The sequence below is a fragment of the Coturnix japonica genome, chromosome 2 (genome assembly GCF_001577835.2).
Source record: "Coturnix japonica isolate 7356 chromosome 2, Coturnix japonica 2.1, whole genome shotgun sequence".
Taxonomy (NCBI): domain Eukaryota; kingdom Metazoa; phylum Chordata; class Aves; order Galliformes; family Phasianidae; genus Coturnix; species Coturnix japonica.
In genome coordinates, this window is record NC_029517.1 from 17,355,875 (window position 1) to 17,383,789 (window position 27,915).

The 27,915-nt window shown below is 38.4% G+C and overlaps 2 protein-coding genes across 12 annotated transcripts in view; one reads left to right on the forward strand and one right to left on the reverse strand.

The window, feature by feature from the left end:
* Nucleotides 1-96: 96 nt before the first annotated feature.
* NSUN6 (NOP2/Sun RNA methyltransferase 6) lies at nucleotides 97-20,503 on the forward strand. 2 transcript variants are annotated; one of them, XM_015853459.2, is made up of 12 exons: nucleotides 97-211; nucleotides 3,328-3,422; nucleotides 4,181-4,336; nucleotides 6,004-6,083; nucleotides 7,228-7,370; nucleotides 8,359-8,512; nucleotides 8,778-8,859; nucleotides 10,121-10,240; nucleotides 12,159-12,303; nucleotides 14,055-14,203; nucleotides 15,924-16,049; nucleotides 18,922-20,503. In XM_015853459.2, exons 2-12 carry the CDS (start codon nucleotides 3,348-3,350, stop codon nucleotides 19,132-19,134), a joined length of 1,443 nt encoding a protein of 480 aa, XP_015708945.1. In that variant the 5' UTR covers nucleotides 97-211; nucleotides 3,328-3,347; the 3' UTR covers nucleotides 19,135-20,503. The 2 variants fall into 2 exon arrangements, with proteins under 2 accessions (XP_015708945.1, XP_015708946.1); XM_015853460.2 differs by having other exon boundaries at nucleotides 7,228-7,337.
* The window catches only part of CACNB2 (calcium voltage-gated channel auxiliary subunit beta 2), a 223,183-nt gene continuing 214,914 nt past the window's right edge, over nucleotides 19,647-27,915 (reverse strand). For 7 of the 10 annotated variants that reach the window (XM_015853452.2, XM_015853450.2, XM_032443075.1 and 4 more), the window contains one exon: nucleotides 19,647-27,145. In XM_015853452.2, the coding sequence (XP_015708938.1) occupies nucleotides 26,663-27,145 (483 nt within the window). In that variant the 3' untranslated portion in view covers nucleotides 19,647-26,662. The remainder of the gene's footprint in view (nucleotides 27,146-27,915) is intronic. The other 3 variants (XM_015853453.2, XM_015853451.2, XM_015853456.2) reach the window with 1 other exon arrangement.

The following is a 27,915-nucleotide window of genomic DNA, read 5'->3' on the forward strand; positions in this document are numbered from 1 at the left end:
GCCGCTGCTCCGCGTCACGTTGTGCGTCACCACGTACGTCACCACGTTCGCCCCCGCAGGTGGTGGCGGTGCGGCGCTGCCCCGCTAGGCCGCAGCGGAGCGTCCCTAGGCCGGGTGCTCGGCCCCGAGATGTCCAATCATCTCGCGCCTAGGGGCGGGACTTCCGGCTGCTGCCCCGGAGGAGGCGGGAGTGGCCCAGCGTGTGTTACAGGTGGGAGCGGGGAGTTGTGAGGGGAGGGCGGGCAGGAGTAATGTAAGAGTAATAGTAACAGTCATAGTATTAGTAATAGCCATAGTGATAGTCATAGTGATAGTAATAGTCTGGTGCGGGTTGGAAGGGACCTTAGAGATCATCGAGTCCAACCCCCAGGATTCGAGCTTCTGTGCTGCAGAGCGGCACTTCGACCACTTGCACCACAGGAGGAATTCGAACCCTGCACCCTGGTGTTACAAGGCGGCGTTCCTACCACTGAGCCACCGGGGCACACGAGGGTTGCGTGTGAATCTGTGCCGTGCTTCTGCGCTGAGCTCAATGCACAGCGGTAACTCCCGGAAGGAGCACGGGGGCTTATATAGGGAGAGGATGAATTCAGCAATCCATCCCACATGGAGGATGTGAACTGAGTTGTCCTTTCTCATTTGAAAGCATTTCTCTTCCTTCAGGTTCTTCATCACCTCTCTCTGAGCTTAAGCTACATCGCATCTTCCCTGAGATGTCAGCATCGAAGCTGCACACATACAGTGCTGAGGCTGTTGGTTGTGTGGGGAAAAGGGTAGATTTAAATTAGATATTAGTAAGAAATTATTAAGTTTGAGCATGGTGAGACACTGGAACAGGTTGCCCAGTGAGGTTGTGAATGCTGTCTCTCTGGAAATATTTGAGGCCAGGCTGGATGGGGTTTTGAGCAGCCTGATCTAGTGGAAAGTACCCCTGCCTATAGCAGGAGGGTTGGAACTGGATGATCTTACAGGTCCCTTCCAATCCAAACCGTTCTATGATTCTTCTGATACAAGTTGTAACAATATTGCTAAGCTTTCTTTTATTCCTTAATGCATGCCCCGGCCCTGAAATTTATGTTAAAGTAACAAAAAGAGCCATGACTCTGAACCAAGGAGACAAGGAAATTCTTCAGAGTCGTTGTCCTGAGGAAATAGGAGGTCTTGCTTGGAATCAGTCACTGCATATTTAACACACTTGTGTGAAACTTCTTCATTTGTAACATATCACTTGGGAAAACTGCCTGTGTAACACAAGTAATGTATACGATCTGAAGATCTTTGTGTAAGCTATTTGTGATAGGATTAGCCCCATGCATCCAGTGCTGATATTAAAGAATGTCTGCTTTCTAACACTTAGAGAGTTGCTTGATCAACTTACAGTATCAGTTCTCTTCCCTGAACTAAGCACAGCAATAGTGGATTTCTTGTGTTTGCCACATGAATGCATGCATTGAGTCCACGTTCCTTACCGTTTGTGACAGAGCAGCTCTTCTGCAGTTATACTGTCTACCAGGCCCTGTGAAGTATGCAGGGTCTTTTTGCTTTTCCTATTATGTATTCCTTGACTAAACACTTGCTTAAGTGTTCATTAAAAACACAGATCGTAGAATCACCAAGGTTGGAAAAGATCTCTGAGACATTCCAGTTCAACCATCCACCTACCACCAATGTTTTCCCACTAAACCATGTCCCTCAGTACAACATCTAAACGTTCTTTGAACACCCCCAGGGACATGGGGTTCTCCCTGGGCAGCCCATTCCATTGCCTGACCACTCTTTTGGAGAATTTTTCCTAATATCCAACCTGAAGCTCTCCTGGCACAACTTGAGTGCATTCCCTCTAGTCCTGTTGCTAGTTACATGTGAGAAAAGGTCGGCATCCACTTCATCACAACCACCCTTCAGGTAGTTGTAGAGAGCAATAAGGTCTCCCCTGAGGCTTCTCCAGACTAAACAATCACAGTTCCCTCTGCTGCTCCTCCTAAGACTTGTGCTTCAGACCCATCAACAGCTCTGTTGTCCTTCTCTGAACATACTCTGGGGCCTTGATGTCTTTCTTGTATTCTGGAGCCCAAAACTGAGCACAGTATTGGTGGTGCGGTCTCACCAGTGCTGAGTGCAGAGGATGATCACTTCCTATACTCCTAGGATGCCATTGGACTTGGCCACCTGGGCACACTGCTGGCTCATGTCCAGCTGAGCATCAACCAGTACCCCCAGGTCCACTTTCTCCACACAGTCTTCCATCCACTCCGCCCAAAGCCTGTAGCAGTACCTGGCATTGTTGTGGCCAAAGTGCAGGACCCGGCACTTATTGAATTTGATCCCACTGGCCTCAGCCCAGCTATCCAGCCTGTCTGGATCCCTCTAGGGCCTTCCTACCCCCGTGGCAGATTGATACTTCCTTAAAACTTGTTGTCATCTGCAAACTTAACACTCAGTGCCCTTGTCCAGGTCATCAGTAAAGATATTGAACAGAACAAGCCCCAATACAGTCCTGTGGGGAACACCACTCGTGACTGGTCACTGGTCACAGGATGAAGTAGTGAAAAAATACAGAGAAGTGAAAGGTTCTTTGGGGAGGGACAATGTAATCTTTCACCAGACAGCTTGAACATTTTCCAATAAGGATCAGCTGATCTATTCCTATTTGAATTAAACACACTCAAGATAAAACTGGCCTATAGTGCTTCCATAGTTTATTTTTAAGCCTATATGAAAAAGAAAAATAACTGCCCACAGTCACACACATTCCATTAGGAAGCTGGAATCATATGAACTATAAAGAAGGAAGTTAAGCTTCAGAAAGAGAAATCAGACAGAGAAAGATAATCTCTAAAAAAGAGCAGGTAGAATGAATAGAATAATTGAATAATTAGAATAAGAGTTTCAAAGATGGGACTCAGAAGAGTCAAAGCTAAATTCTGTGAAGAACCCCTGTGAGTGAATGTTACCAGTAAATGACAATTAGGGATTTTAATGGGACAGGATTTAGAGGTGATGACATCTTCTCCGTGTTTCAGACACTGATACTGTAGCCTCATCTGGGAACTTCTGACATCAAAGATGCTGGTAGCATCTTTGCAATGTGACTGTTGTGCACTGCAGATGCTAGACATGTCACTTAGTCTCTGCTGAAAACTAATAACATTACAGTCATAATCTAATCAATGTTTGGATTTTTACTCAAAATATTGTGCTGTTAAAACAGAAGAATCAGAAAGTTGTGCAGCTCAGTTTGTGGATACATCTTATGTCTGTAAACTTGACTGTTATGATTAGAAGTGCCAAGAAAATACACTTCTTACTTCATTTGTTTACTGGCAGAATTTAAACGCTGAAGGAAGATGTCTTTTTTCCCCAAAATCTCTTTTCAATGTGAAGTTGAAGAGTATCTCAGCAAAGTGTTCAGAAATAATGAGGTATGTGAAACAGATACCACTGCTAACCATAGCAAATACTTCAATAATTGAACATTTCATTATTTTCTGTAACTTTAATGCTTTAAAATAAAGTAATATCTTGACGTTATCCATAGATTTTTAAGTGTAGTTCTATTTATATTGTAAAATTATTCTTTAGGGCTGTCGGCTCAAAGTAATGTTAAATACTTAACCTAAAGTGTATAAATCTGAGGCTTCAGTTTTGGATCCTGCTGAAGGATGATCATACTGGAGATTAAGTGCATATGTATTATTGAGAATATTAATGAGAAATATTCCCTTAACCCAGGGCAAAATCAAAAATACTATAGATTAGTTATGATTTTCTAATGTCAGCTGACACAAAAATGATGTTTTTGTATATATTTCTAATAACTAATTCATGTTTTTGAATTGAACATGTTTGCTTGTCCATCTTCTCAGATACATTATTTCTGCAGTACCTACAGTATTACAGAACTCACTCACGGTTGTCTTCAGTATTTGCTGTATACTGTATTCCAAATGTATCTGGAATGATTTGGACATTTTTCCAACAATCCCTTTTCTAGAAATTCATAAGGTTATCTCTGGCGTCAGGTCTCTATTGCATAGACACTCCTCACTACTGCACACCATACAACCATTATTCCTGCATTTCTGCTTAATGTTTATTTTATATTATGCTTCCACACAGCAAGAGGCTATTGTGTGAATCTCTTTAATCCTTATTTTAAAATCTCTCCTTTTCCTGTCAGCTTATAACTGCTTTAGGTACAAAGGAGGCAGAGAGTAAATATCAATCTCTGTTAAGTCATCTATCTCATCCACCAGCTATCACAACTGTTAGAGTTAATACCAACTTGGCCTCAGTGAAACATGTGAAAAAACTGCTGCTTGAAGAAATCCAGAAGGTTTGTACAATTTCTTTGTTAAAGGAAAAATAGCAAGATGGTTCATCTTTTGCCTCATTAGGAGAGCTTTTCACTACTGGAAACTATTCTTTAACTTAATACATGTCCACTAGTATTGACATTGTGTAGACATATTGATTTCCCGTCAGCATTAAATGTCAAATCAAAATTCATCGTCTAGCAGTATTCAGCATCTAATACGTCCAAGAAAATTAACAAAAAAGGGAGAAAGACAATCAACTTTTTTTTTCTAAGTGTATGATGGAGACCTTAGGTAAGATTGGGTTACTACTGTAGCTAATACGGTACAGGCATCTAAGTCTGGAGAAGATGGTAGAAGAAATAGTTAAAATCTGTAGCTCAGTATACTGTGTTCAGCAACTTATTTTTAGTAAAGATTAAAGGAGACTGAATGAATATTTCATTCTGAAAACTGTTTAGGAAGTCGAGAGAATCTATATGATGAAAAATCTGCTGCCAGAGCGAAGCTCTGTGGCACCCATAAGTTTCTTTTTACCTACTTGTTAATCTTCTGATCATTCTTTTCAGTTTTTACTTACCCAAATTTTGTGCTTTATAACATATAAGCCACAATATCGAAGAACTGGACTATGTGGAAGCTCTATCCTAGTACTTCCGTCTGTTTAAAAAGATCCGGTCCTTCAAGTAAATTATTGATGTTAGTGGGTGTACAGGGAGCTATTGCATGACAGAAGCCAAGATGCTCCTGTGATGCAGAGGCAGTTGACAGCATTCTGTTGGCTAGAATGGTAATGAGTTACGCTAATTTTAGCTTGACTCTGGAAATGGGTACTGCAGTACAACATTCTGCTTAGAGGGAAAATGCTTTGCTGAAATCTGAATTGGCTGGCTTTTCATAAACTTCTGGTGTTTTTAATAGTGGTTATATTAGAAAAGAAAGTTATGTACACAGTTTCTAACAAAATTATGCAAATGAATCATTTTCTTTGTTAAGAGAAAACATTTAATAGATGCAAAATAATGATGGTTTTGCTTGCTTGGGGCGCATATGTTAAAAGCCTCAAGCAAGCAGACATCTTTTGAAAGTCCCAGAATCATTTTGAAGTAGCAATTTGTCATTTCTTTTGCACAATTCAGCTCCAGTATCCAGTCAAATTGAAGCTGAAATGAGAAATAAAAAAAGCGTTGCCACTCTATCATATGTATTTAGACAGTGCATGAGTTTAACAGTGGCTTGTAATTAAGAGTAGTTTAAAAAAAACCAAAAAGATGATTTATAATTAACAGCACCAAAATAATAACAAATTAGACCTTATCTTCAATGTGTTTGTTACTATGACGTGATGATAACCTGACACAACTTTCTTCCAGCAGAGAGTAAAAACAAGCAGTAGGGTTATGAGGGTCAGGACACTGTTCCACTCTTCTAAGTCAATTTTCTCAGTGAATCCTTTTACAGACTTGTTACTTCTACATTTATTCACTGTTTGGAGTTTACATCAATATTTTTGTTATGGGTTGTCTCCCTGTACGTCATTCCTTCAATCTCTCTCAGCCTACTTTTCTTTTGGTATTCTCTAAATTATGACTGGAAAAAAAGTGTTTTCAATTTAATGAACTTGTTAAATGTTAGCTTCTTAGTCTTATTTACTGTGTGATTTTGTTGGTTTGTTTTAATGTAACAGCAATTTAAAGGAATCCGTGTTCCAGTTATTGAGCACCCGCAACTCCAGGACATCTTATTAATTCCTGTTATTGGACCCAGGTTTGAATTTTCCAGTGTTTAATTTTAAAAATACATATTTTACTTGTAAATTTAATTTTAAAATGGATAACTACTGACAGTAAGTAAAGCACAGCCTCATTTATATTGAGGCCTAGCGGACAGTCACTGTCTGAACTGGGTCATAGTTTTATTCTTTAAAGGATACAAGAAAACACAGAAGCAGTTAATTCTCTAAGAGATAAAGTTATTAAAGAGAAAAATGTCACATAACTGCATTCTCTCTGGAAAGCCAGGTAGGTGGCAGACTGAAGAATTAAACTTTTGTGGGGCTTGGATAGAGAGTTATAGTAGAAAATAGATAATGCAGTGTTTTCTTCTCCTGAAATCTGGTCCAGAATGAGACCTCAGGAGGTTGGCATCAGTAATGCTGGAAGGATTCCTGAAGAAATTTTATCCTCTTCAGACTTATTATTTGTTTTTAAGCTATATCTGGCTATTTCCAGCGTTGCGTCTGTGTTTGCCCATTGGAGTTTCTTCATTGTTTTACTGAATTCAATGAAGAACATTTTGTTTCGAGTATCTTGTTCATTACTGATACTAACATACTTTGGTTTGTAACAGGATTAGAGAGAGACTGGTAACAAGCAGTTCCAGTTAATAAATACATTCACTCTCTATTATCTTTTGCAGAAACTTTTTCTGAACATTCTGTTCTTTTTATAATTGAACGTGTTTACACTTTAATTACTTTGGGTAACTCTCTTCTTCACAATTCTTACTGGCAAAATTCCCTACGCCTTGTCATGTGTTTATTATAGAAATACTTAGCAGTTGTTAAGTACAGAGTCATTTAACAGTCATCTGGCCCAGGAAGGGATAGAGATTATTTCTTTATCTTGGTATAATGTATTTGTATTCCTGTATGAAATGTAATTCTCATATTACATTTCTAATAGTGGCAGAATGTGCCTCAATCTGGTTTAGTTTGAGGACCATTGTTGTTGTTGTTTTCTCCTCTGTTCTTTGATTCCTTTAGAACTAAAATTAAATTTTTAATTGACCACATGATAGCTACGTATTTTTTCTTCTATACTTTAAGAAAAGAAAAATATGGACCACAGAGTTTACTTACTTGGGAGAAGAGAGAGATTCCTTTTAACTGAACTGCATCCTGTGTTTTTAGGCAAGATTTAAAAAAACATGAGCCTGAAGTCATTGTTGGAGCACAGTGTGGGTACGCAGTACTTCGAGGCGCACACGTTTATGTTCCTGGTATCATATCTACTTCAAAATGTAAGAGTTCTCTACATTTAAAACTTCTAAATGGTGAGGAAAAAACATCACCCCTCAATTCATTTCTAATAAATAATGTAATCTGTTTTGTCTTCTGCTCACAGCTCAAATCAATCTTATGTTATACAGTCAGTACATATTTGATCTGGCTTTTGTTGGAAATTATCAGTGTTGCTGTGCGATACATAAGAAAATGGCACATCATTATTTCTCACTGTAAATTCCCCTTGCAGTATTTAAATCCTTAGCTTAGAAGTATTTGTTCTCAAATATTTCACTTTTTTTTTTTTAATATTCATTTTGGAAATATTTTTTAAAGAAAATGAATTAAAACTGCCTTTTTTTTAGTTAGTTAGTTTGTTTAAACAAGTGACACTTTCCAGTCTTCTGGGAAAAAAAGGTGCTGCAATAAATGGGTGGTAGGTGGATGTATGTTGATGGTACCTAAACAGCTGGATCATGTAGGGAGCACTATTTCAAGAAGTATTTTCTCTTCATGTAGCCACAGAGGCAGTTGACTTTACTATCCTGACAGATTCCAAGTTACAAATCTAGAAAAATAGATTTGTTCCCAATGGTAATTCATTTTTCATTGTTTGTTTGTGAAGCATCGAGTAGAACCTTTTTTTTTCTGTTGATGAAAAACATCTTCAGTTTTCATGGCAGTTTCTTTAGATATGAAAATCTGTGTTTTTCCATCTTTCAGCATTGATGAGACAAGATAAAAATCGGTTAGGTAACCATGTGGTGATATAATAAATAAACTAAAGGCTTGTCTAGCTGCTTAAGAAACAAGTCTGATTTGTAACCTAATGGTTCTCAATAGCTCTAGATAATTGAGTCACCATTCAGTATGCATACTTCCAAGCTCAATGCCTATCAGGTCATTTATTACATTAAGAAAACCCCAGTTTTGCTGTGGTATAAGAGTTGAAGCAGCCTACTGAAAACCCTGAATTATTTGGTCCCTACTGTCTTATCAAGTATAAGATTGAATTCAAAACTTTTGTTCTTTGCCCAGTTGTGAAGGCTGGAGATTTAGTCTCCGTCTATTCGGATATTGAAGGGAAATGTAAAAGAGGAGCCAAAGAATTTGAAGGAGTCAAAGTTTTCCTTGGAAATGGGATTTCAGAACTGAGTCGCAGTGACATTTTCAGTTTGAATGGCCGGACAATGTAAGTAAGTCCTTAGTAACTGCAGTCTCTGTCTACAGATATTCCAATTTTAAATGCAGATTTTTATCACGGTTTACCCATCTTAATGATCTCATTTTAAAGAATATCAACTGCTAAATTGTAAAATTATTTTTCTTGGCTGATTTATAATGGTTTCATTTTTGTAAGGTTTTGTTTCAAATTTCTGTATATAAGCATACTGATATTAATACTGTTAATAATGATACACCTGAATACTTGAAATGAATTGTTTTGTGTTTTTCAGTGGGTTAGGTGTGAGAATGACAGAGCCAGTCTATCTTAGTCCTTCGTTTGATGGTGTGCTTCCTAGTCATGTATTTTTACAGGTATGTTTGTTGCCAGTATGAAAATCTGCACTGGTGCAGAAGAATGAGTATTTTCTGAGCACTCCTTTGAACTCTGTATGTTTATTGTGCATTACAGCACATAATTCTCTGTTAGGATTTAAAGAAAACAAATAACGAATGTGGTATCTACATGTTTATGTCACACAGGAGACTTGGGAGATATTTTTTTACTTAGAGGCTCTTTTTGCACCAATATTCCATAGAACATTTAGTTTTTGGAATCTGCTTTATGAACTACAAGGCAAGTCTTTCAAGATACACATTTCTGTAGATAAGGAAGGAAATCTTCAAATAATTGACTTTAAATTGAAGAGAACTTGAACTTCATTCTTGACAGCTTTTTCTTTTGCAGCTTTAACATTTATGGATCCTAAACTACTTTTCCTCATGCAACAAGTTTGATTGAAAACATTGAACAGACATGACAGCTGGATTATGTGCTGATTATTATGTGCTGATTATTAAGCATGTGGATTATGCTGAAACATAGGATGATTAAATAAATGGAACTTTTTGTTTTCTAAGATCAAGTGAAATTCATAATTTCAGTTTGTTGAAATTAAAGAAAAAAGTCTAAGACATGAACCAGGTGTGCAAGAGTTCACTAATTGTATTTTTTAAATATAAATACAAACATTCCCTGGGCTTAAAAAAACAAAAGCAAACTATTTAGCCCTCCAAAAAGTAGTTTTACTCTATAAAGCAAATGCAAATTTTATCTCAAATAAGCCTCCTTCAGTCATATCCTCTGAAATAGTACATTGCTTCATTTGATAGGTACAACGATCACTCAGATCTGTTCTGCTTATACAGTTAGCGCAATTCAGTTCCTTCATTCAGTAAGTTTAAACTCCTGCCTATTCATCTAATGGCTTGATACTAAACTACACCAATATGTTTCAATAAACCAAACTAGTATAAAATCCTAGTAATATACAGAACAGCTCTATGTCTATGGTAGTATCAATTTAATTTATTTTCAGTTTTAGCAGCGTAACCTCCCTAGCCACAAATCCTTAAACTTCAGTCATAGATACTCATATATGGCTTTAAATAGACAAGAGCCAATAGAGACATCTGCTGTCTGCTAATATTTCATTTTCTGGTAAGGAACTGACAGCAATATCTTAATATCTTAACTGCTGAATTTTATGTTTATTTTTAACGTTTGTCATTCCTTATTCTAGGACCTGGTACAGGCCATAAGGTTTGAATTCTCCTGTTTTTGTCTTTATGACAGAACTTACCTTCAGTGGTTGTCAGCCATGTTTTAAACCCTCAACCAGGTGAAAGAATTTTGGACATGTGTGCTGCACCTGGAGGAAAAACAACCCATATTGCAACATTAATGTGTGATCAGGTAAGAGAAGTCACTGAGCATTTTCTGTCTCAGTGAAGTCTGAGCATCATCACTTTAACAGATCTGTCAGAATGCACTCAGATAACTTAAAATAGCAAGCCACTAATACTCAGACATTCTGTTTACCAATGTATTTTGTTAGTATCTGAAATGAGCACAGACTACTAAAAGGTTGCCATCCCTTTTAAGACCTAATTTGCTGCAAATGGATCTGTTGAAATATATGTTTGATTTCACTTATTTATAATGGAAGAATTTGTTGACTTGCACGTTACTCAGAAATACACTGGATTTATGAAACTAAGGATTCATGGGAATCACAGGTTGCTGCAGTGTGCTGAAAGAATGTGTAGTTTTAAAGCATGAATTGGGAATAGTTAAACCTTGAGGATTTATTATTGTTCAGAGCCCAGTCCAAACCACCTTTTTTCCCCAGATGTCAAAGTATCACAGTATCACAGTCTCGTGTGGGTTGGAAGGGACCTTAGAGATCATCAAGTCCAACCCCTGGGATTCGAGCCTCCTGTGTAGTAGAGCGGCACTTCTACCACTTGCGCCACAGGGGGGGATTCGAACCCGGGCCTCTGGTGTTGCAAGCAGCGTTCCTACCACTGCGCCACCTTCATTGTCATAGAGGAAACTTTTACAGTAGTGACTGGAATGGGCCAGATGGGGGAGACCTATTGTATTTTAGTCTGTTCCTGTTGCTGAATGCCTCTCAAAAGAAGAAATTATCTTTACTGTCCACAGTACGGCACATGTACAGTAAAGCCACCATTTCAGCAAAAGCCCTAACAACTTTCAAGCACCATCAGAACTTAGTGTGCATGTACAGCATGCTGAGTGGTAATGGGAGAAGCAGTGGCATCAGGTCACTGGGTACTCACGTTAGAGCTGAGTCGGCTCACAGCAGTGGGGGCTAGAAATAATTGAAACAACCTAAATCCTTTTCTTTCTTTCCAGTCCTAGACCTACCAATTGGCTAACATGGTTACTACAGTCAACCATTGTACCTTCACTAACTTCTTTTTCTTTCTTTCTTTTTGTATACAGTCTGTCTATTTTTCACATGGTCACGTTGCTCTTCCATTAGTCTTCTGGAGAGCTATCACCAAATTAAAAAATAATGGTCATGTTTTCTCAGAAGATCTGAATCACTGTAGCAAGTCCATTCGTAGTTCCTGGTCTCTGGCTATGAGTTGTTTATTTCCTTTTGTTCTGTTTTTTGAAGGTCATTTTTGAAGGTTGATTACAGTTCTGGATTTCACTGACAATACTGAGAAGTGTTTTCTTTCCTGTGTACAAATTTCATCTAGCAGGTAGTGCTGTGTGCCTGTTTTGATTTATCCTGCAGAGAAAAAGAGAACGTTTATTCCTACCTGAAAGGAAGGATGCAGTAGTTGTCACTTCCACAATTGTAATGGTATTTTATGAACCTGAGCCAGAAGTACAGCTGTGGGACTCCTTTTCTCTGAGCTGAATATAATAACATCTCCATGCAAATTTAAGACCCGTTGACCTATTTTACCACATATTTGAGACTTCAACCTTCTGACAAATTATTGCTTTTTTACCTAATTGAATGCTCAGTAAAACAATATGAAACAAACAAGAAAATATAAACAAAATCTTGTTGGAAGCGAGACATTATAGGTTCCCATTTTGGAGTGATCAAGCCAAACAGGGTGCACAGAACTGTAGACCTGTATCTACCCTAATGGGGGTGTCATGGAAAACGTGGGAGAACAAGGACTACTGGAGTGTAGGTTTAAAAATAATATCATTCTTTAGGGAAAAAATAAGCTTAATTTATTACACTAATCAAAGATTAAAAAAGAAATCAGGAACTGATATCTACCTAATCCCTATGCTTTTGATTCTATTTTTATTTTTTTAAAAAACAACTTTTCTTTTTCAGGGTGAAGTAATAGCAATGGACAAGATAGCCAACAAGGTCAAAAGAATTAAGCAGAATGCTGAATTACTGCAGTTGAATTGCATAAAGGCATTTTGCTATGACGGAACAAAAGCACTGTCAGCTGAGAAGAGAGAGGATAAACAAGGTAAAGTAAACAATTTGGGTTCCAGTAGTGTGTAGAATAAATGTCAGTTTTTAATTAATGGTATTAAACCTGTCACCAGTCCATAAGTTTTCATTCCATAAGTCAGCTGCTTCAGCCTGTGGAAGTCCTCTTACTTTCTTCTCTTCTCCATAAAGCACCAACAAAGCTCAAACTATCTGTCTTTATCACAACCTAATATGCTCAAAAGGAATGCATTCTGTTTCCAGATAGTATCAAAGATTGATGAAGCCTTAAACCTTTCATGATAATACTTAACCCCATTCTCTGAGTTGTTTTGCTTAGTCTGAGAAATAAACTTCTGCAGAATAGCTTTGTTTTTCTACCTCAAAATCCTCATCTATAAAATTGGGTTATTAATACCTAACTCCCAGGAGTATTGCAAGGTTTAGTTCAGTAATATTTGTTCAGCTGTTCAGGGGAAAGTAGTGTGGAAGCATAGTGTATTATTTTGAGTTCATTTCATTTGCTTTTCTGCAGCACTGTATTTATGATGCTGGTTCTGTTCCCATGATGGAACGATTTAAGCAGTATCTGCTGTCTAGATTATTTTTAGTTTGTTGTGCAAAGTGTGCTGTTCTTTCTCACTGTTTTATTCCAGTCACTGGTTAGCCTAAGTAGGGATCAGGTTGCGTAATTCACCTTCCTTGTCCCCATCCCTTATTGTTATTCCAGTTTTGCAGGAATTAAGGTATTTTTCTTAATCATCTATGAATGTAAGATATTGTAGGTGGTTCTTAGCACTTACATAGATGAACAAGAGCTAGCTGTAATACTGAGAGATCATGAAGGCTATTCTGTATGTCCCTGCAATTATGACATATGACGTACTTTGAAGGTTGAATTGGAGGTAGATAAATCAGTAGTGCCAAAAGAGCCTCATTTGGTGATAGTACCTTCTTCTAGGTAGCAGAAGTTATCCACTCATTTTCGAGCATGACCTGCATAGATATTTCAGGAACAGAAGAAGAAAAGGAGGCAAAGCATATAAATGGCTCTTCCTCATTGGCTACTCAGATACCAGTATAGATCTCCTTTTGTCCTGGTAATCCTGAACTGAATTGTTACTCAAGTACTAGAGCAATGGACGTATTGGGGCTGTTAAACTAGTTGGATTTGGAAAGGTGAAAGGATAGGCTCTGCATAAAGAAGGCACATATTTTTTTGTCTATCCAGGCAGCATTCAGAAGTAGTGCCTGTCTACTTGTCTACTGAATTGTTCTGCTGCAGAGACAACACATGTAGAACATCTAGTAGAATTAGAATGTTGAGTATTTCATGTTATCAAGTGCTCTATTTTCTATGTGAATTACATGAAGTGTTATATAGGCAGTCCAATTGTTATTACTTAAGGCAGTCTTAATGGTTAACAATGTGCTTCTCTAACAACCTACATACACAGCTGTGCATCTGGCCAGTCCTACTTCAACATTTTTGTTGTCTTTATGTTTTAGCGTCAAAATATCAGAGTTGAAAATATCACTGTCTAAAGCAGTGAAGCACTGTTTGAGATCACAGAACTGTAATTCCTTTTCTGTCAGACAAAATCTACCAGCAGCACTGATGAAACTTGTCTCTAGCTGAGATCACTTTTGCGGATACCATCTATAGGACTTCAGTGTTCTATGGCAATTAAGCTGTAACAGCCTGCCATTTCCTATGGTGAAATCTCAAGGAAAGAAGAGATGCATTTTACATTACGTTTTATTTTTCGTGTCTTTTTCTCCTAACAGAAGGGCCTCCATTTCTACCGGAATCATTTGATCGAATTCTTCTTGATGCTCCATGCAGCGGGATGGGGCAGAGACCAAACATGGCTTATTCCTCGACTTTAAAGGAAGTGACATCTTACCAACCACTCCAGCGCAAGCTTTTCACTGTGGTACATGTTAATTATTAAGTAGCTAAATTACATTGAACATAAACAGTTTTGGAGGGTAAAACTTAACTTCACTTGCCAGAATGTTGCTTCATTTTCCGTACGTTTCTCAGCAGTTAGGTGCTGGGATGCACACAATCCAAAGTTCTTTGTATTCAGGGCAAATGTAGCACCAGAGTTAAACTGCTGCCGTTCTGTAGAATGTCCCTTTTTCTAAATATGTTTAATGTCTCATCCTTGCCCTTTTCTAGGTTTTTCATTCCTTGTTATTGCTCCTGGCTGCTTCTACACTGCATGATTTGCTGTAATGGTACTAATAACCATTAAGTGCTGACCTCTTTCCTTTTCTATCACAGGGTAGCATTATCAAGGTTTTATTTTTCCAACTGGAGTTTCTTCTGTCACAAAAACTATCTGCAGTTCTCAGCTTATTCCTAAATTTAATTGAAGAATATTGAAGTCTTTGTATCTTGCCTGATTTCCAGCTGGTCTTATGTTATCCTTTGTCTTTGGGGACCAGTAGTTCCCAGAACACTTAGACTTGTTCTTCTGCAGATTTATGCTAGGGTGCAGCCTGCCCTTTTGAAGCTCAGGTATCTGATGTTAACTTCTAGCCATTGAAATCTCAGTTTTCTATTATCCACACACCAAAAGACTAAGACATTCTTTCTCCTTAGAGGAAGAAGTGCAGTTTTCTTTATGTTGTTTCTTTTGGGATTTGTTTCCCCTTGGATAGAACAAGTTAAAAAACTCAAGTCATTTGTTCAGCTTCGGTTTCTCTCTTTCAGGATGATGGAGTCAAAGAGGAGGAAAGTTGAAATCATTTAGGAGCACTTAAATATTTATAAAACAAGATAGTGTTCTCCTATCTTTTAAATGCCCCCTTCTTTTAAGTAAGGCTGATGACAGCATTAGCACTGAGTTAGCCTTTCAGCTGCACCAGATCTGCTGCTAGGTGAAGTCAGTTCACTGGAGCATGAGAAAGATGTCTGCAAGCAACAGTAAACAAAAAACTCTGCTTTTTTGTATTGTTTCTCCCTTCGGTTGTGTCGATTTCAGTTTATAATAATTGGAAAGGTCTGAGTTGCAGAGCAGGTGGAAGTGTTTCCTGTGCAGCAGCGTGGACTCTTGCCACTTCCTCACATGGCCTGCAGAGGTGCTCCGTGAAATAGATGCTGGAGCACACAGACAGGAGGCCATGTTACAACTTCCCTTGTTATTAAGAGCACGCTTACCCTGACACTGGAGGACAAGATTTCACGAAGCCTCTGTAAACCTGAATTATATGTATTCAAAGTGAATTACAGCTTGGAAAGAAGCACAGATCTAACCATGCCAGATCTATGGAACAGCTGACATCTAATATCAGTGACAGAAATACTGTGTAACTATCCGTGCTTGGCAGCATGTGATAAAAACAAAACTAATCTGTATGAGACATGCAGAGCTGCACAAACAACAAATCCTACAGGGTGAATCATCTCAGTAGCATTAAGAAAGTGCATGAACTATAATGCCGATTTTGAAAGAAAAGCCTTTCTAATCTCTGTGAACTTCAATGTATTCCCTGAGAAGAATTAGCATCCTAACGTTGTTTTAGACAGAAAGATGTAAGTGTTAATTTTTAATATTATAGCTTAACAGTTCCGTGGGTGCCGTTACTTAATATGAAACATTTTGCCTTTAAATATAAGCTGAAGTGTTGTTTCTTTTTCCCCTGCAGGCAGTGAGATTGCTGAAGCCAGGAGGTGTTTTGGTATATAGTACATGTACAATTACACTTTCTGAAAACGAGGAGCAAGTTGCCTGGGCCCTGGAAACTTTTCCATGCCTCCAGCTTCAGCCACAGGTACTGGTATTTATAGGATGCTTGACTTGTTTTGGCACCATAAGGGTACTCATTGAATTTACCATCAATAAATCTCTTTTTCACCGTAGAGAGTTTTAACTACTAGGGATAAAAATAATACAAGAATTTCTGATGCTCTTGAAACCTTTTTTCATGCTTAATTGAGCTTCATTTAGGGAACATTAAGTAGTTTCCCACTGTGTGCTGAGGTTGTTTTGATTTGCACAACAATCATTTAACACACAAGAGGGATAAAAGATCGCTCAGACAGGTGAAAATTTCTCTTGCTATTCTTTCTTAAATGCATGTATTTTATTTTCTTTTTCTGCCCATTAACAAAAGAGGTGACATTTTTTTTAATTAAAGTTCCTGAAGCAGTGAAGATTTTATAAAGGGTGGGGAATAACTCAAAGGAGGATTTTATATGCGTGGGAGCCATCTTTGTTTTATATGAAGGAGGGAATAAATTTATTTCAAGCTCAGTGGCCAAAGACTGAATGTTGTCTTTTTTAGAGCCAGTGACTACCACATAAGTGCCAATAGGGAAAGTATATAGGGAGATACTAGAATTCTTATCCATACTGCATACCTTTCAAAATTACATCAGCTTTATTAGTTCCTTGAGACGGTTTATCATCAGGAAATATATATGCATAGCTTTCTTCTCCTTTGTCATTGTGATGAGGTGGAGCATCTTAGTTGTTAGTCATCATGGCACTGAGGAATAGCCCGAGTCTGGTACCTTTTCAACCTGTACGTTCCTTAACGCCTTGAATCTGGCCTAAGAGCTTGGATGTATCTTTTAACTGAAAAAACTTTACAAATACACAGTGGTGTACAAGAAGAAAATATATGAAGGCTGCCAAAGATTTAAGAGGACCAAAGCTTTTCTTAAAGATTTATATGCCAGGGTCCTTCTGCACATTGGTAAAAATTCAGGCTTTCCATCTATTTATACTAGAATCTTTTCTCAATTCCATCTTTTTCAACTGAGACCATTAAGTAAAGCTGAGAGCATGGGAAATTGTCCTCAGTAGAATGACAAAGCAAAACACAAGTCCCATTAACTTAAGTGCAAGATTCCAACTTAATAGACTTGGTACCTCATCTGTAATATACTTGGAATAAAGTACTTTTTCACACAAAAAAAGACATTTATATAAAAATAAGGCTTTGCATATAGCATAGTTCAAATAAGATGACACTGAATTATTTACCTACAAGTGGTCTATCATATCTTATAACCAGCTACCCTCCCGAGGTGATCTTTTCCAGTGAATAAGAAGCTGGGGTTAACTCACCTCATGCTCCTTTACTTATTTCTCATGTTCTTTCTATCTTGCAGCAGACACCTGCTTTATACCCAGCCCACTGTTTCCTACAATCTTTCTATCTCATTTTGGCAGCAGGTCTTGGAATCAGGCTGTGCAAGGCAAAACAGGAGGTGGAGCCATCGGTATTGATCTCAGAGGTGGAGGTTACTGCATGGCAGCTGATCCTGTGCCGACTTACTGCCTCTTAGGGATTTACACACAGGAGATGATATTGGCTATCAGCTTCAATGCAGTAACTGATCTGGAAGGGAAAAGGAAGAGAGAGAGGGCAAAACTAGCCTTTGAACAAGCAAGTCAGCGCACCCTGTGTAACACTGTTTTCTGCATCAAACTCCTTTTATTCCAGTACTTCAAGTCACAACTCCTCGTCTCCCTTTGCATGTTGATTTTACTCAGTTTCCAACACATGCCTATTTTTGTCTCTTACCTGGAAAGCACCAAATTCCTATGAAATGAAAGGAAGAGAAGAATTGGGCTGCAGCCTCCCGGCTGCCCAGCTTTACAGCTGGCAGTGCATCGTTAAGCAGTTAACTCACATCATGTGCTGATGGGGTGAGCACCTGTGTTAGCAAAGTATGAGGGCTCAACAAATGCTCTACTCTACACTGCATTACAGATTAACAATGGAGTTCTTCATTTTGTTGTTGCCATACCAGCTTTTACAAATCTTGTTCTGTCTCCTTACTGAACGCATTTGATAAATGATCCAGCTAAGAATCAGGTTTTTCCAGGCGTCAGCATATTTAAACAAAAAGGAGTCAAGGCAGTCATAGGGAATGCTGAGAAGAGGGGTGGGGCTGTGAGAAGGCCTCGCTTTAGCCCAGGATTTTGATGACAAATGTCCTGCTGAATTCAGATGCCTGCACCATTCCTTCCTCTGTGTCCTATAGGAACATGTCAGGGATGGTAACGCTATGCCCCTGTACCCATTAGTCTGATTACATAACACAGAAAATCTGCAGCATTGAATTTTTTCTGCTGTATCATCTTCTTCTGAAATGATGCCTCTTTAGGCAGCATTCTTTCATTCTCTCCAGTTGAAGTTTTCTATGTGAAGAATCCAGCTATTTCTAGTACTGTTACTGAGCTAAGGAATCTCTCTTTTGGACAACCTGTCGTTGCTTACACAGAAGTGCTTCAGCATTTACATGAAAAACCTAAAACTTCCACATGCATTGGCTGCTGCTAACAGCCTTCTTGTGATTGACAGAGATTTCACTCTTTGGTGACTGATTTAGCCCTATGGATGTCGCCATCCTCCATAAGTGCTCCAGTCACTAAACTAATGGGCTAATGGGATAAGTGGGCTTGGCCACACCACCAGCACCTTGGTGCTCTTTGGACACGCTGTATGCACACATGTATGCTTGCCAGATTGAGGGCCATGTAACTTCTGAACTTCCCTGCAGTGTACATGACACAAACCTAGTGTGTCCGCATTACGTTAGGCAGCTCTGCAAATACTTGTAGGAATACATCTGGGAGACCAGGGACTTTGTACTGATGTGGTAATTTGCTTTCCTGTGCTACTTCCAAAGGAACCTCACATTGGAGGAGAAGGCATGAGGGGAGCCGGACTGGAGCTCCATCAGTTGAAGCTGCTGCAGAGATTTGATCCGTCTGCTGGGACTTTGCAAGGAACGGATATGGAATCTTTGCAAGATTGCAGGGAAGAAGATTTGGTTTCACTGGCAAATAAGGACTGTATAGGATTTTTTATTGCAAAATTTATGAAGTTGAAGAGTAAATAAGCACCCAGCAATACAACCTGGAAAAATACCTCTGTGAGCCTAAGAGCAGTTCAGACGTGAAGTGCATGTGGTGGTGCTGTGCAGGTTGCCAAGCCAACGGGTGACGGCAGGGTTGCCATGGCAGCGCTACAGTCTGCCAGCTGTTCTGCTGGGAAAGAGCCACAGGTTGCAGAAAGTCGGGGCTGGGGGAAGGGCAGCATCGTTTTTAGGTCTGTTTGCTTTTATATTCACAGCGGGTCAACGCCTGGATGACAAGGATGTTCAGTGCTTTTGTCTGTTATCTCTCGCCGTGTGAGTGGCTCACCTAGTGCAGGAGCAGTGGGAACAGGGGCTGGGGGGTGGTGAGGTAAGATCCTCAATGAAACGCAAGCAGAAATAAAGCGGACAGGAACCATTATGGTGAATTCTGGATTAAGCTTTTTCTATGGAGGTTTACCAATGGTTAATGCTTCATTAAATAGGGCTTCGGGAAACACTGTAACGTTTTACAAACGACTTTTATAAATTGATACTTAGAACCTCATTTCTCTTTTATTTTAATACAAGCAAGATTCTCTGTACACATAGTATATACACAAAATACGATTAGGCTTTGTAGCAGGTCTTTTATAGCAGCATGAATATATTAAACCATCTCACTCTGGGAATGTAAATAAATATTATTTCAACATCAAACTTCCCATGCATAAATTGTATTGGTTCTGAAACAGCCGCCTGGAGTGGCTGACCAATGACAACTTTAAAATCAAACATTTGCAATAGAAGGGGCTACATTTGTGATGAAAATAACAGAAGACAGAAAACAGTGCATTAATATCATCTGAAATGTTGCAAATCACCTTTCAAACAACTAAGAATATTAACTCTTAACTGGTTAGAAAGCATCAAATCAAATGAAGGTTGAAATAGGGGGAGCATGCTCCTGAGAACTGACTCCACACGCTGTTAAACATTCAATAATTGAAGTTTCTTAAACGTGTTGTCCCCATTTGCAAACTCTGCTTCAGTTCCAGAGATGTTCTGTCCGAGCAATGTTCTCTTTTTGCAGGACTGTTAGAAACAGCACAAAACGCAGGGGAAAGACAAGCACGCTTCAGAAACCTGAACTGACATCTGTGTTTTGTCATTGGTTCTTTGCCTTTCTCATTGATTAAAAAGCATTCTCTGTAAAAAAATGCCTTATTTTGCACTCCTCGTTATTTGGTTACTAAAAGGGATACCATGATAATTTACCTTCGCACTGTCAGAAGTGCTCGTAATCAGAATAATATATACAGCTCAGTAGTCTGGTTCTTAAATTTGTGACAAATGTTTTGATATAATGCATTTTCTACTGTTGTTAAATAAATTGTCTCTTCTGTTCTGCTAAGACTGATCAGCATTTACTCTGTAAGGCCTATCCCAGCAGGACAGGAGGAGAGAACTGTCTTCTTTTGTAGGCGACGCCTTGCTGTTAACCATGACATACCAAAAGAAGACTGAAAGCTCTCATTTCATCAGCGTTAGGTGAGAAAACCTACTTAGAATCAGAATTGCTCACATCATATATTAGAGTATGTTTAGTCTAAACATGGCAAAATAACTGCTTGCTAACAAAAAGTGTTTGTCTTTTACTGCAAGTACATGTTGAAATCTTGGACACAGTGCTGGTTAAAAAAGATTTTTTTCAGAATATATAAATTCTGTAAACATTAATTAGCATACATAGACGGTATATTGAAATGTGCACATTCAGATCAATGGAGGAACTTTTGCCTCCAGTTTCAGTAGCAGGATGTGTGCAGTGCCGGGTTTTAGTAAAAAGCTTGCTGAGAATTTCCCATTATTTTTTTCAGTTTCAAATCAAATCAGATCTCACCTGATTTTATATAAGAAACTTCTTAGAGCCAAAAAAACACAATTGGAAATGTCATATATTTGATTCCAGTGTAGTTGCAGACCGGACTTAATCCGAAAAAAACATTGCTGATATCTCAACTTTCAACCGTGGGAGTTGGTTTTGAAAAATAACCGCTAGACGTAAAATGTCATATTCAGTATGTTAAAGGGATACACCTCAGCTGTTTCCCTGCAATCTTCTCTCTCTCAGTAATTCCTGGGAGACAAAGGGAACTGATAAGGAGGAGAGAAGGAAGAAAGCACAGAGAAAGAGGGAAAGAGAGAGTTTTCCATCAAGCAGTTCAGAAGAGAAATGTAGTTGAGACGCTTCAAATCACCCTTTGAATGAGCCAAGCTCCTTATTTTGACTTGGCTATGTTAGATGTCTTGAGCTGCACAGATACCATTCTTTCTTTTTCCTTTTCTTTCCAATCTGACCGTGACTTTAAAATTGCAGGAATTTAAATACTTAATCATTTTCACAACTTTGCTGTATGGTGTATGTGTATTTCTGACACATAATAAGGTTATTTTCCTAATAAGAATGCTTTGCAGACTGAATCATTATGCTTCAGTGTCAGGTGCTGAAGCACTATATATATATATATTTATATTTATTTATTTATTTATGTATATAGATTAGATATACAATCAGATCCTGTCTATCAAAAATAAAAAGCCAGAATCTGAAAAGTACCTTTCTCTATTTGTAGAAACAGTGATTAGTAATAGTGCCAAATCTAAATATTTATCTCCACCAATATAAAAAATATTAAAAGAGCAGCCTAGTATTGTATGACGTTATTCTACAGCTTCTTCCTGTTTACTTGTGATAGAGCCAACTCTTTGACTGAGGGGTTTCATGTACTCTTTTAAGGAAAAGAAATAAGCCAATCATGGCCTTTGACAAGAAATGACTTTGGAGCAGGCAACTGAAAATACAAAGAACCTTCTTTTTTACAGTTTGTTGTTCACTACTGAAAAATTATGAGCAAATCCAAGTAAGAAAGGAGACAGATAAGTTGGAAGAACCATCTGGATTTCTATTATATGTGATATAGATCTCTTCTGGGAGCTGCACAGGAACGCATCTCTAGAGTGGCAAGCTATAAAAAGAAACTGTCCATAAAATTACTTTGAGATGATATTTAACACGGCTTGTTTTACAAAAAAACGGGGGGAATAAATTATAGACAAATTGCCAGACAGTAAATGTAACTGAATGACATTTGGTTAAAAACATTAGAAATAAAACATCATCCATGTATTTTAAAGATGAATGAACAACTAACATTTTGGTAAACGATCTGCAGTACAGTAAGAAGTGTAAATAAATGCTGAACAGAAATATTATGTTACACTCTGAAAAAGGACGTCTCTGTTCTTTAGACTGTGTGACAGGTGTTTGCAGTGTGCTTTATTTTCATGGAGGGGATAGAACTAAAGTCAAAACTGCAGGAACAAAAAAGAGACTGATCAGAATGAACATTTGGGAAACACCTTGATCAGAGTCAAATGTAACCAGAAAGAAAAGCGCATCTGGAGGAGCTACCACAGGAGGTACTTGACTGTAACCTTTTTTCTCAGGACAGACCCTGATTAAAAGCAATCAGACCAGTCACTGCATTCCAGGTAAGGAAATGATAATGGACCAGCCTGAAGCCCCTGCAGTTGTCACAGAACATGAATATGACTTTGCAACCAAATGGAGCTTAAAAATGACAATTGCTAATGATTTTGTAGAAAAGAGTATGACGGGGCATGAGAACTGGGCAGGAGCTGCATGTAGAGAATGCAGAGGATCTTGATGAGCAAAATCATGCAAGGAAAAGTGAAAACAGTTCTCTACATTGACTCAGTGTTTGATGAGGAGGACTGACTTTCCTTATTCTCCATTTATAGTAAGGGCATCATTCTACAGGCATCATTCTACGGATATCTTTGAAAACAAGCACCCCACTCAATTCCTGTAGCTTTAAACCTGCCTTAACTAACTAGGGCCAAGTCCTTAGAAGGTACTCTTTATGTTTTACACCTTGAGAAGCATAAATTCTCAAAAGGCTTCTCAAATTCTAGATTCCTGACGCCAAACACTATGTGAATTCAGTAGTAGTCTAAACAAGGTTTCTTGGCATCTATAAATTCATCTTTCTAGGTTGTAGATAAACTTTATGAATCTATTTCTTCCAACTCTTAGCACCTCTGTGTATAAATCCTTCTGCTTATCCATCCCCCGTCCCTTAAGAGGCCTGGAGACTGTCACTCTCACCTCCTTCCAGTCCCTACACAAGAATTCTTTCTTTCTCAGTGTCTGTGACACTAAAACAACTGATAGACCTGAACCTGTCTATTCATTTGAGAAGAAATACAAAAAAGGATTAACTCCAGACATATATATATATACAAGGGAATGTTCCCATTCCTTCCATATACTGAAATCCTTTGGTAAAATACAGAGCTAGGGTTGATAAGATTCTCTATGTACAGCTTGACTGTTTTGTCTTCCTACCTTTCCTTCTCACTCAGTTTTATCTTTTTAGTCCCTTTGAATAGAAATGCTACAGATTGTTTTGTACCACACAAACACAAGAAGACTCTGGAGCTCACTAGGACCTCTAACATTCCTCATTCTCAAAGCTCCTGAATCCAGATACAGAAATAGGAACTCAATAGTATCCTAATGCAACCAATACTAAACTTTCTATTTGCAAAACTCTGCAAATACATTTCATCACAATAACCTTTGATATGTCCTCCAGTCGGAGTATCTTTAAAGCTTCTTGTTGAAATAATTCTGTTAAAGTGCTTTTCAAAGTAGTGCTCAGCAGGCAGGTGGTATTGTGCAAAATCTGTAGTACAAGCTCACATTACAACTGATTTGTCACTCTTAATAACTGAAGAAAAAATACCTTAGCAAGACTAAATAAAACCTACGGAGTGTCTGCCTAAGTAATGTGTTAGTATGTTGCCTATACGTTGTTAGTTGAACTATACAAAACCAAACTCTCATTAGCTGGATGGGGACATGGCTTTCTTTGCAAGATATTTATAACCTACCAATCGATATCCAGACCGCACTTAAATACTGGGGCTTGAACTGTGCGCTTTATTTTTCTCTTTATTTGTCTGTACATGGGTACCTAAATCCCTGGTTTTCATAATACTACTCGGTGTTTGGAAATTCTGCCAAACAAGACTTAAAATAACTTAAGAAAGGTGGAAAATTAACACCTCCTGTAGCAAATTCAAATAAAGGAAGAAACAAAACTATTCAAGGTGCTGTAGCAGAATCATTACATCACTTCTTGGAGGCCACGGCTGTCATGTAGCAGCTACAGGGAGCAACAGCATTTAGCAAAGCTGATAAAATACCTAAAGTCAGGCTATATAGAACAAGACAATGCAACTTCTTGCATTAAAATGTGATCTGATATGACTCAAATGACAAATTCTGTCAGTGTTTTTCTCCACTGACACCCTGAGAAACCTCTTGTATCAAAAGCCACTATTTAGATGGTCTTATCTATCCATTTAGTAATACAAGAGGTCTACTTACCTATGCTTCCTTTGCCTACAAAGTGGTGTTTAAGGAAATGCTAAGAATTTTGTTTATAGAAAAATACTCTTCTCCTTGAGTTCCCCACAGTTCATGCTCTAAGCCAAGTATTACTCTTAAACAACCACAACAGTCAGCAGCACTAGCAGGAACATCCAGATATCTGACACAGATATTCTATTCTATAGCAGAATTTCACCCTTTTGAGTTGTAAAGGAAATGCATATGAAGCATAAGGGAGAGCAACGTACATCTGAGGGAGTCAAACTGAACTGCTTGGATGCTGGATCAGACTGGAGAAAGCATGCACCTCCATTTCACTAAAATGACAGTCAAAATCAGGCAATGCTGATGCTTCCTGGAATTAAAACAATAAATAAAAAGAAATTCCAGCTAAATGAGTTACTGTCCCACTACAGTTTGTATTTAATGTGCTATTTACAGTGTAATCTAAGAAGTATTTCATTCATAGGATTACTACAAGGACTCTGTGGTGAAGAACAGCCTGTACAGTAGGCAAGGATATGGAGCCTGCAGCCAAAAAGAACTGTGAATTTCCCCTCACTTACCAGTCTCACAGGTGATCAATGCTAAACAAACTGTTTTCACTCCTTTTGCTTTCAGTGCATTTTCTATAGTAAGCTTGCAACAGAATATTTTGTCACATTTTTCTTATCTCCCACTGTCAGCACATTTTAAGTGAAGGAAAAGCAGCGAGCTGTCTGCAAAGTGGGAATGCAGAGGAATTGGCAAGTGTAGAAAAAGTGGAGAAGCTACAAAAATTTATTTTCCAACAAAATAATTCTCCACAAGCTGTGTAAACTTTTCTTACTAAACAAATACTCTAAAACACAAAGATTTTACAGTTCCAGTGAAACACTCACAGTAACATTTGCCTGGTTTTACTCTCTTGAAGTCTCAACATGAGCCAGCAGATTTATGCTTTCTCAATTACCAGGGTCAGTAAACTCCCTCACGTTCCCTGACTGCAGTTTGGACTTTTAATAACAGAATGAAGAAACAAAACTTGTTGGGCTTTTGAGCAACCTTTGTTTTCTTTGATAGGTTCTCACACTTCGCTGCTTACTGTGCCCACGCACACGGCTGCCCATCCACCACCCACTGTCACTTGTGCTCTATTATTCTGACAGTAGAAGAAAAATTAGGCTGTGTCCATTGCAATTTTGTAACCTGTGTAAACAATACTTTATAGTGGTAAGCTAGTTATCTTTACCGTAAATTCAAAATGCAAAATCCGGTTTGCAAGGACAAGATAAGGTGTAAGAGTTATTTAGATCCTCTATCTCAAGCACTCCTTCATATTTACATTTAGTATAAGCTTTCTGCTACAGAAGAAGTAGTATTTAGATTGAACACTGTTACAGATTTCCTAGATGAGGCTAGTTCCAGTTGCCAGTAATTCAAAAGCAAATCTGCTGACTTGGCATTAGGACTCTAAAACAGTGTGATCAAACTTATATAGTAAGAAGGTGTCTGCAGAAATAACATTTATAAACTGTATATACAGTACACAGTACCAATACATAGAAAATAGATTTTGACCCCAGGATCCCCTGTGTGTAAGGCAAGACTGAATTCCGTTCCCAAATGGAGTCCACCAGAGGTACAAGCAACAGATAGTGGCTCTTAAACCAATATGCAAATCAAGTGCATAACAAATTAAAAATCAGAGCAGACAAAAATTTTTAGATTTTTATGTGCTGATTCTGGCTTGCTGAATACATGGGAAGTTATTGAACATCAAATGTACCTTTGAGAAATAAAAAAACAAAACACTAACAACACCTCGATGGCAACAGATATTGTTCAAGTGGCAGCTACCAAAAAAAAAGCTTGAAAAATGGCATAGTACAACATCAGGAACTCTGCAGCTGTACCACGCTAATTCATAGAGCACTAACCAAAAAAATAAGTATATGAATATTCTATTTCATGCTATTGCTATGCAAGCAACAGCAGTACAAATCAGCATACAGAAGGATACCATATGTTCTGCAGTGAACAACCCAAAGATATTTTCAAGGGGCATTGTTACAAGACTTCAAAGAAACACAAGAGTGCCAGAGGCAAAAGTTACTGACGGATGTAAACATCCCTGTTCCATTCTCCTGCGTCGTTACGTTTTTTAGATATCACTTCCCCATCCTTGTCACAATATTGGTCCCTCGATTTATGACGACTTCGCTGTTTGTTGCATTCATTGTGGTCCTGCTCCCGGTCCCTCTCCTTTGAGCGATGCCTCGATTCTCTATGTCTGTGATCACCATGGGACTCGTCTCTATGATTGTGATCCCTGTGAGAATCATAGTGGTCACCGTGCTCATGTGAGTAGTCCTCCTTTGGCTCTACGTAAGCCGAATCTCTGCTGTCTTGTGTTTCTGAGTCAAAAGTTTCTTGCCTAGGAAGGCCTCTAACACCACTGCGATGGTTATGGTGTTGAGTTGAAGAGCGATGGTGGGATTTCTTGATGGGTTCAACCCGTGCTTCCTCTTCAGTTTGTGAATTGCTGCGTTCAGGGACTGAGTGGTCATTCCTCTGGTCTCCTTGAGATCCCTGCTGTCACAACCACCAGTGAGTTCACATACATGAGGCACGCATATTAAAACTTTCACCGATACAAAATTAATCTAGAAAGCATCATGAAACCAATAGACTTTAAGTACACAACACTCCACTTCGGACCTAAACTAGAAAAAAATAACATTTGAATTCAACTTTTACTGAAAATTCAGTATTATAATACAAACAATTCCTTCCACTCCAGCCCAAAAGGAGAGCGGCGCTCGCATTATTATTCCGTGAGGCTTTCTGTGAGATGCTGTGTGAGATGCATCCATGAGATGCTTCTGAGTTTGTCAGTTAGCAACAATTGCCTACCATACTCCAGGCAAAAAAAAAAAAAAGAGCATGCAAAAGCAGGACAAACTGCAGAAAAATTAAAGAGGACACAGCACTCCAGGAGAGGGCAGGTATCAGCTCAGAATTTAAAGATGCCTGCTTGGAACAGAAGCCGTGGAAAAGTGATTTTAGAGGGCTAAGGAGGCACCAGAAGAGAATCAAGGAACAAAATCTTGGCTCTTTTATAGTAGCTACTTTTTCTTTTCTTCTTCTTCTATTTTTTAATTATTATTATTCTTTTAACATAAAAAACACAATCGGATCTGTTATTAATAATAGTTTGTATTATGATACTAATAGTATCACTGACCTCCTGCTTTCCTCAGCAATCAGCTGATTTCGTCATGGGGACAAAAAATGAAACCTTGACCTCATAATTTTAAGAGATCCAGAAAACAGACCGTTGCCAAGCAATGTAGAAGGACGGT

What these genes read in the sequence shown, in the direction of transcription:
- NSUN6 (XM_015853459.2), top strand. Translation starts at nt 3,348, where the DNA reads ATGTCTTTTTTCCCCAAAATCTCTTTTCAATGTGAAGTTGAAGAGTAT. An exon ending in ACATTTAAAACTTCTAAATG is followed by an intron (nt 7,371 to 8,358) that starts GTGAGGAAAAAA and finishes TTCTTTGCCCAG; the next exon opens with TTGTGAAGGCTGGAGATTTA. An exon ending in AGTTTGAATGGCCGGACAAT is followed by an intron (nt 8,513 to 8,777) that starts GTAAGTAAGTCC and finishes TGTGTTTTTCAG; the next exon opens with TGGGTTAGGTGTGAGAATGA.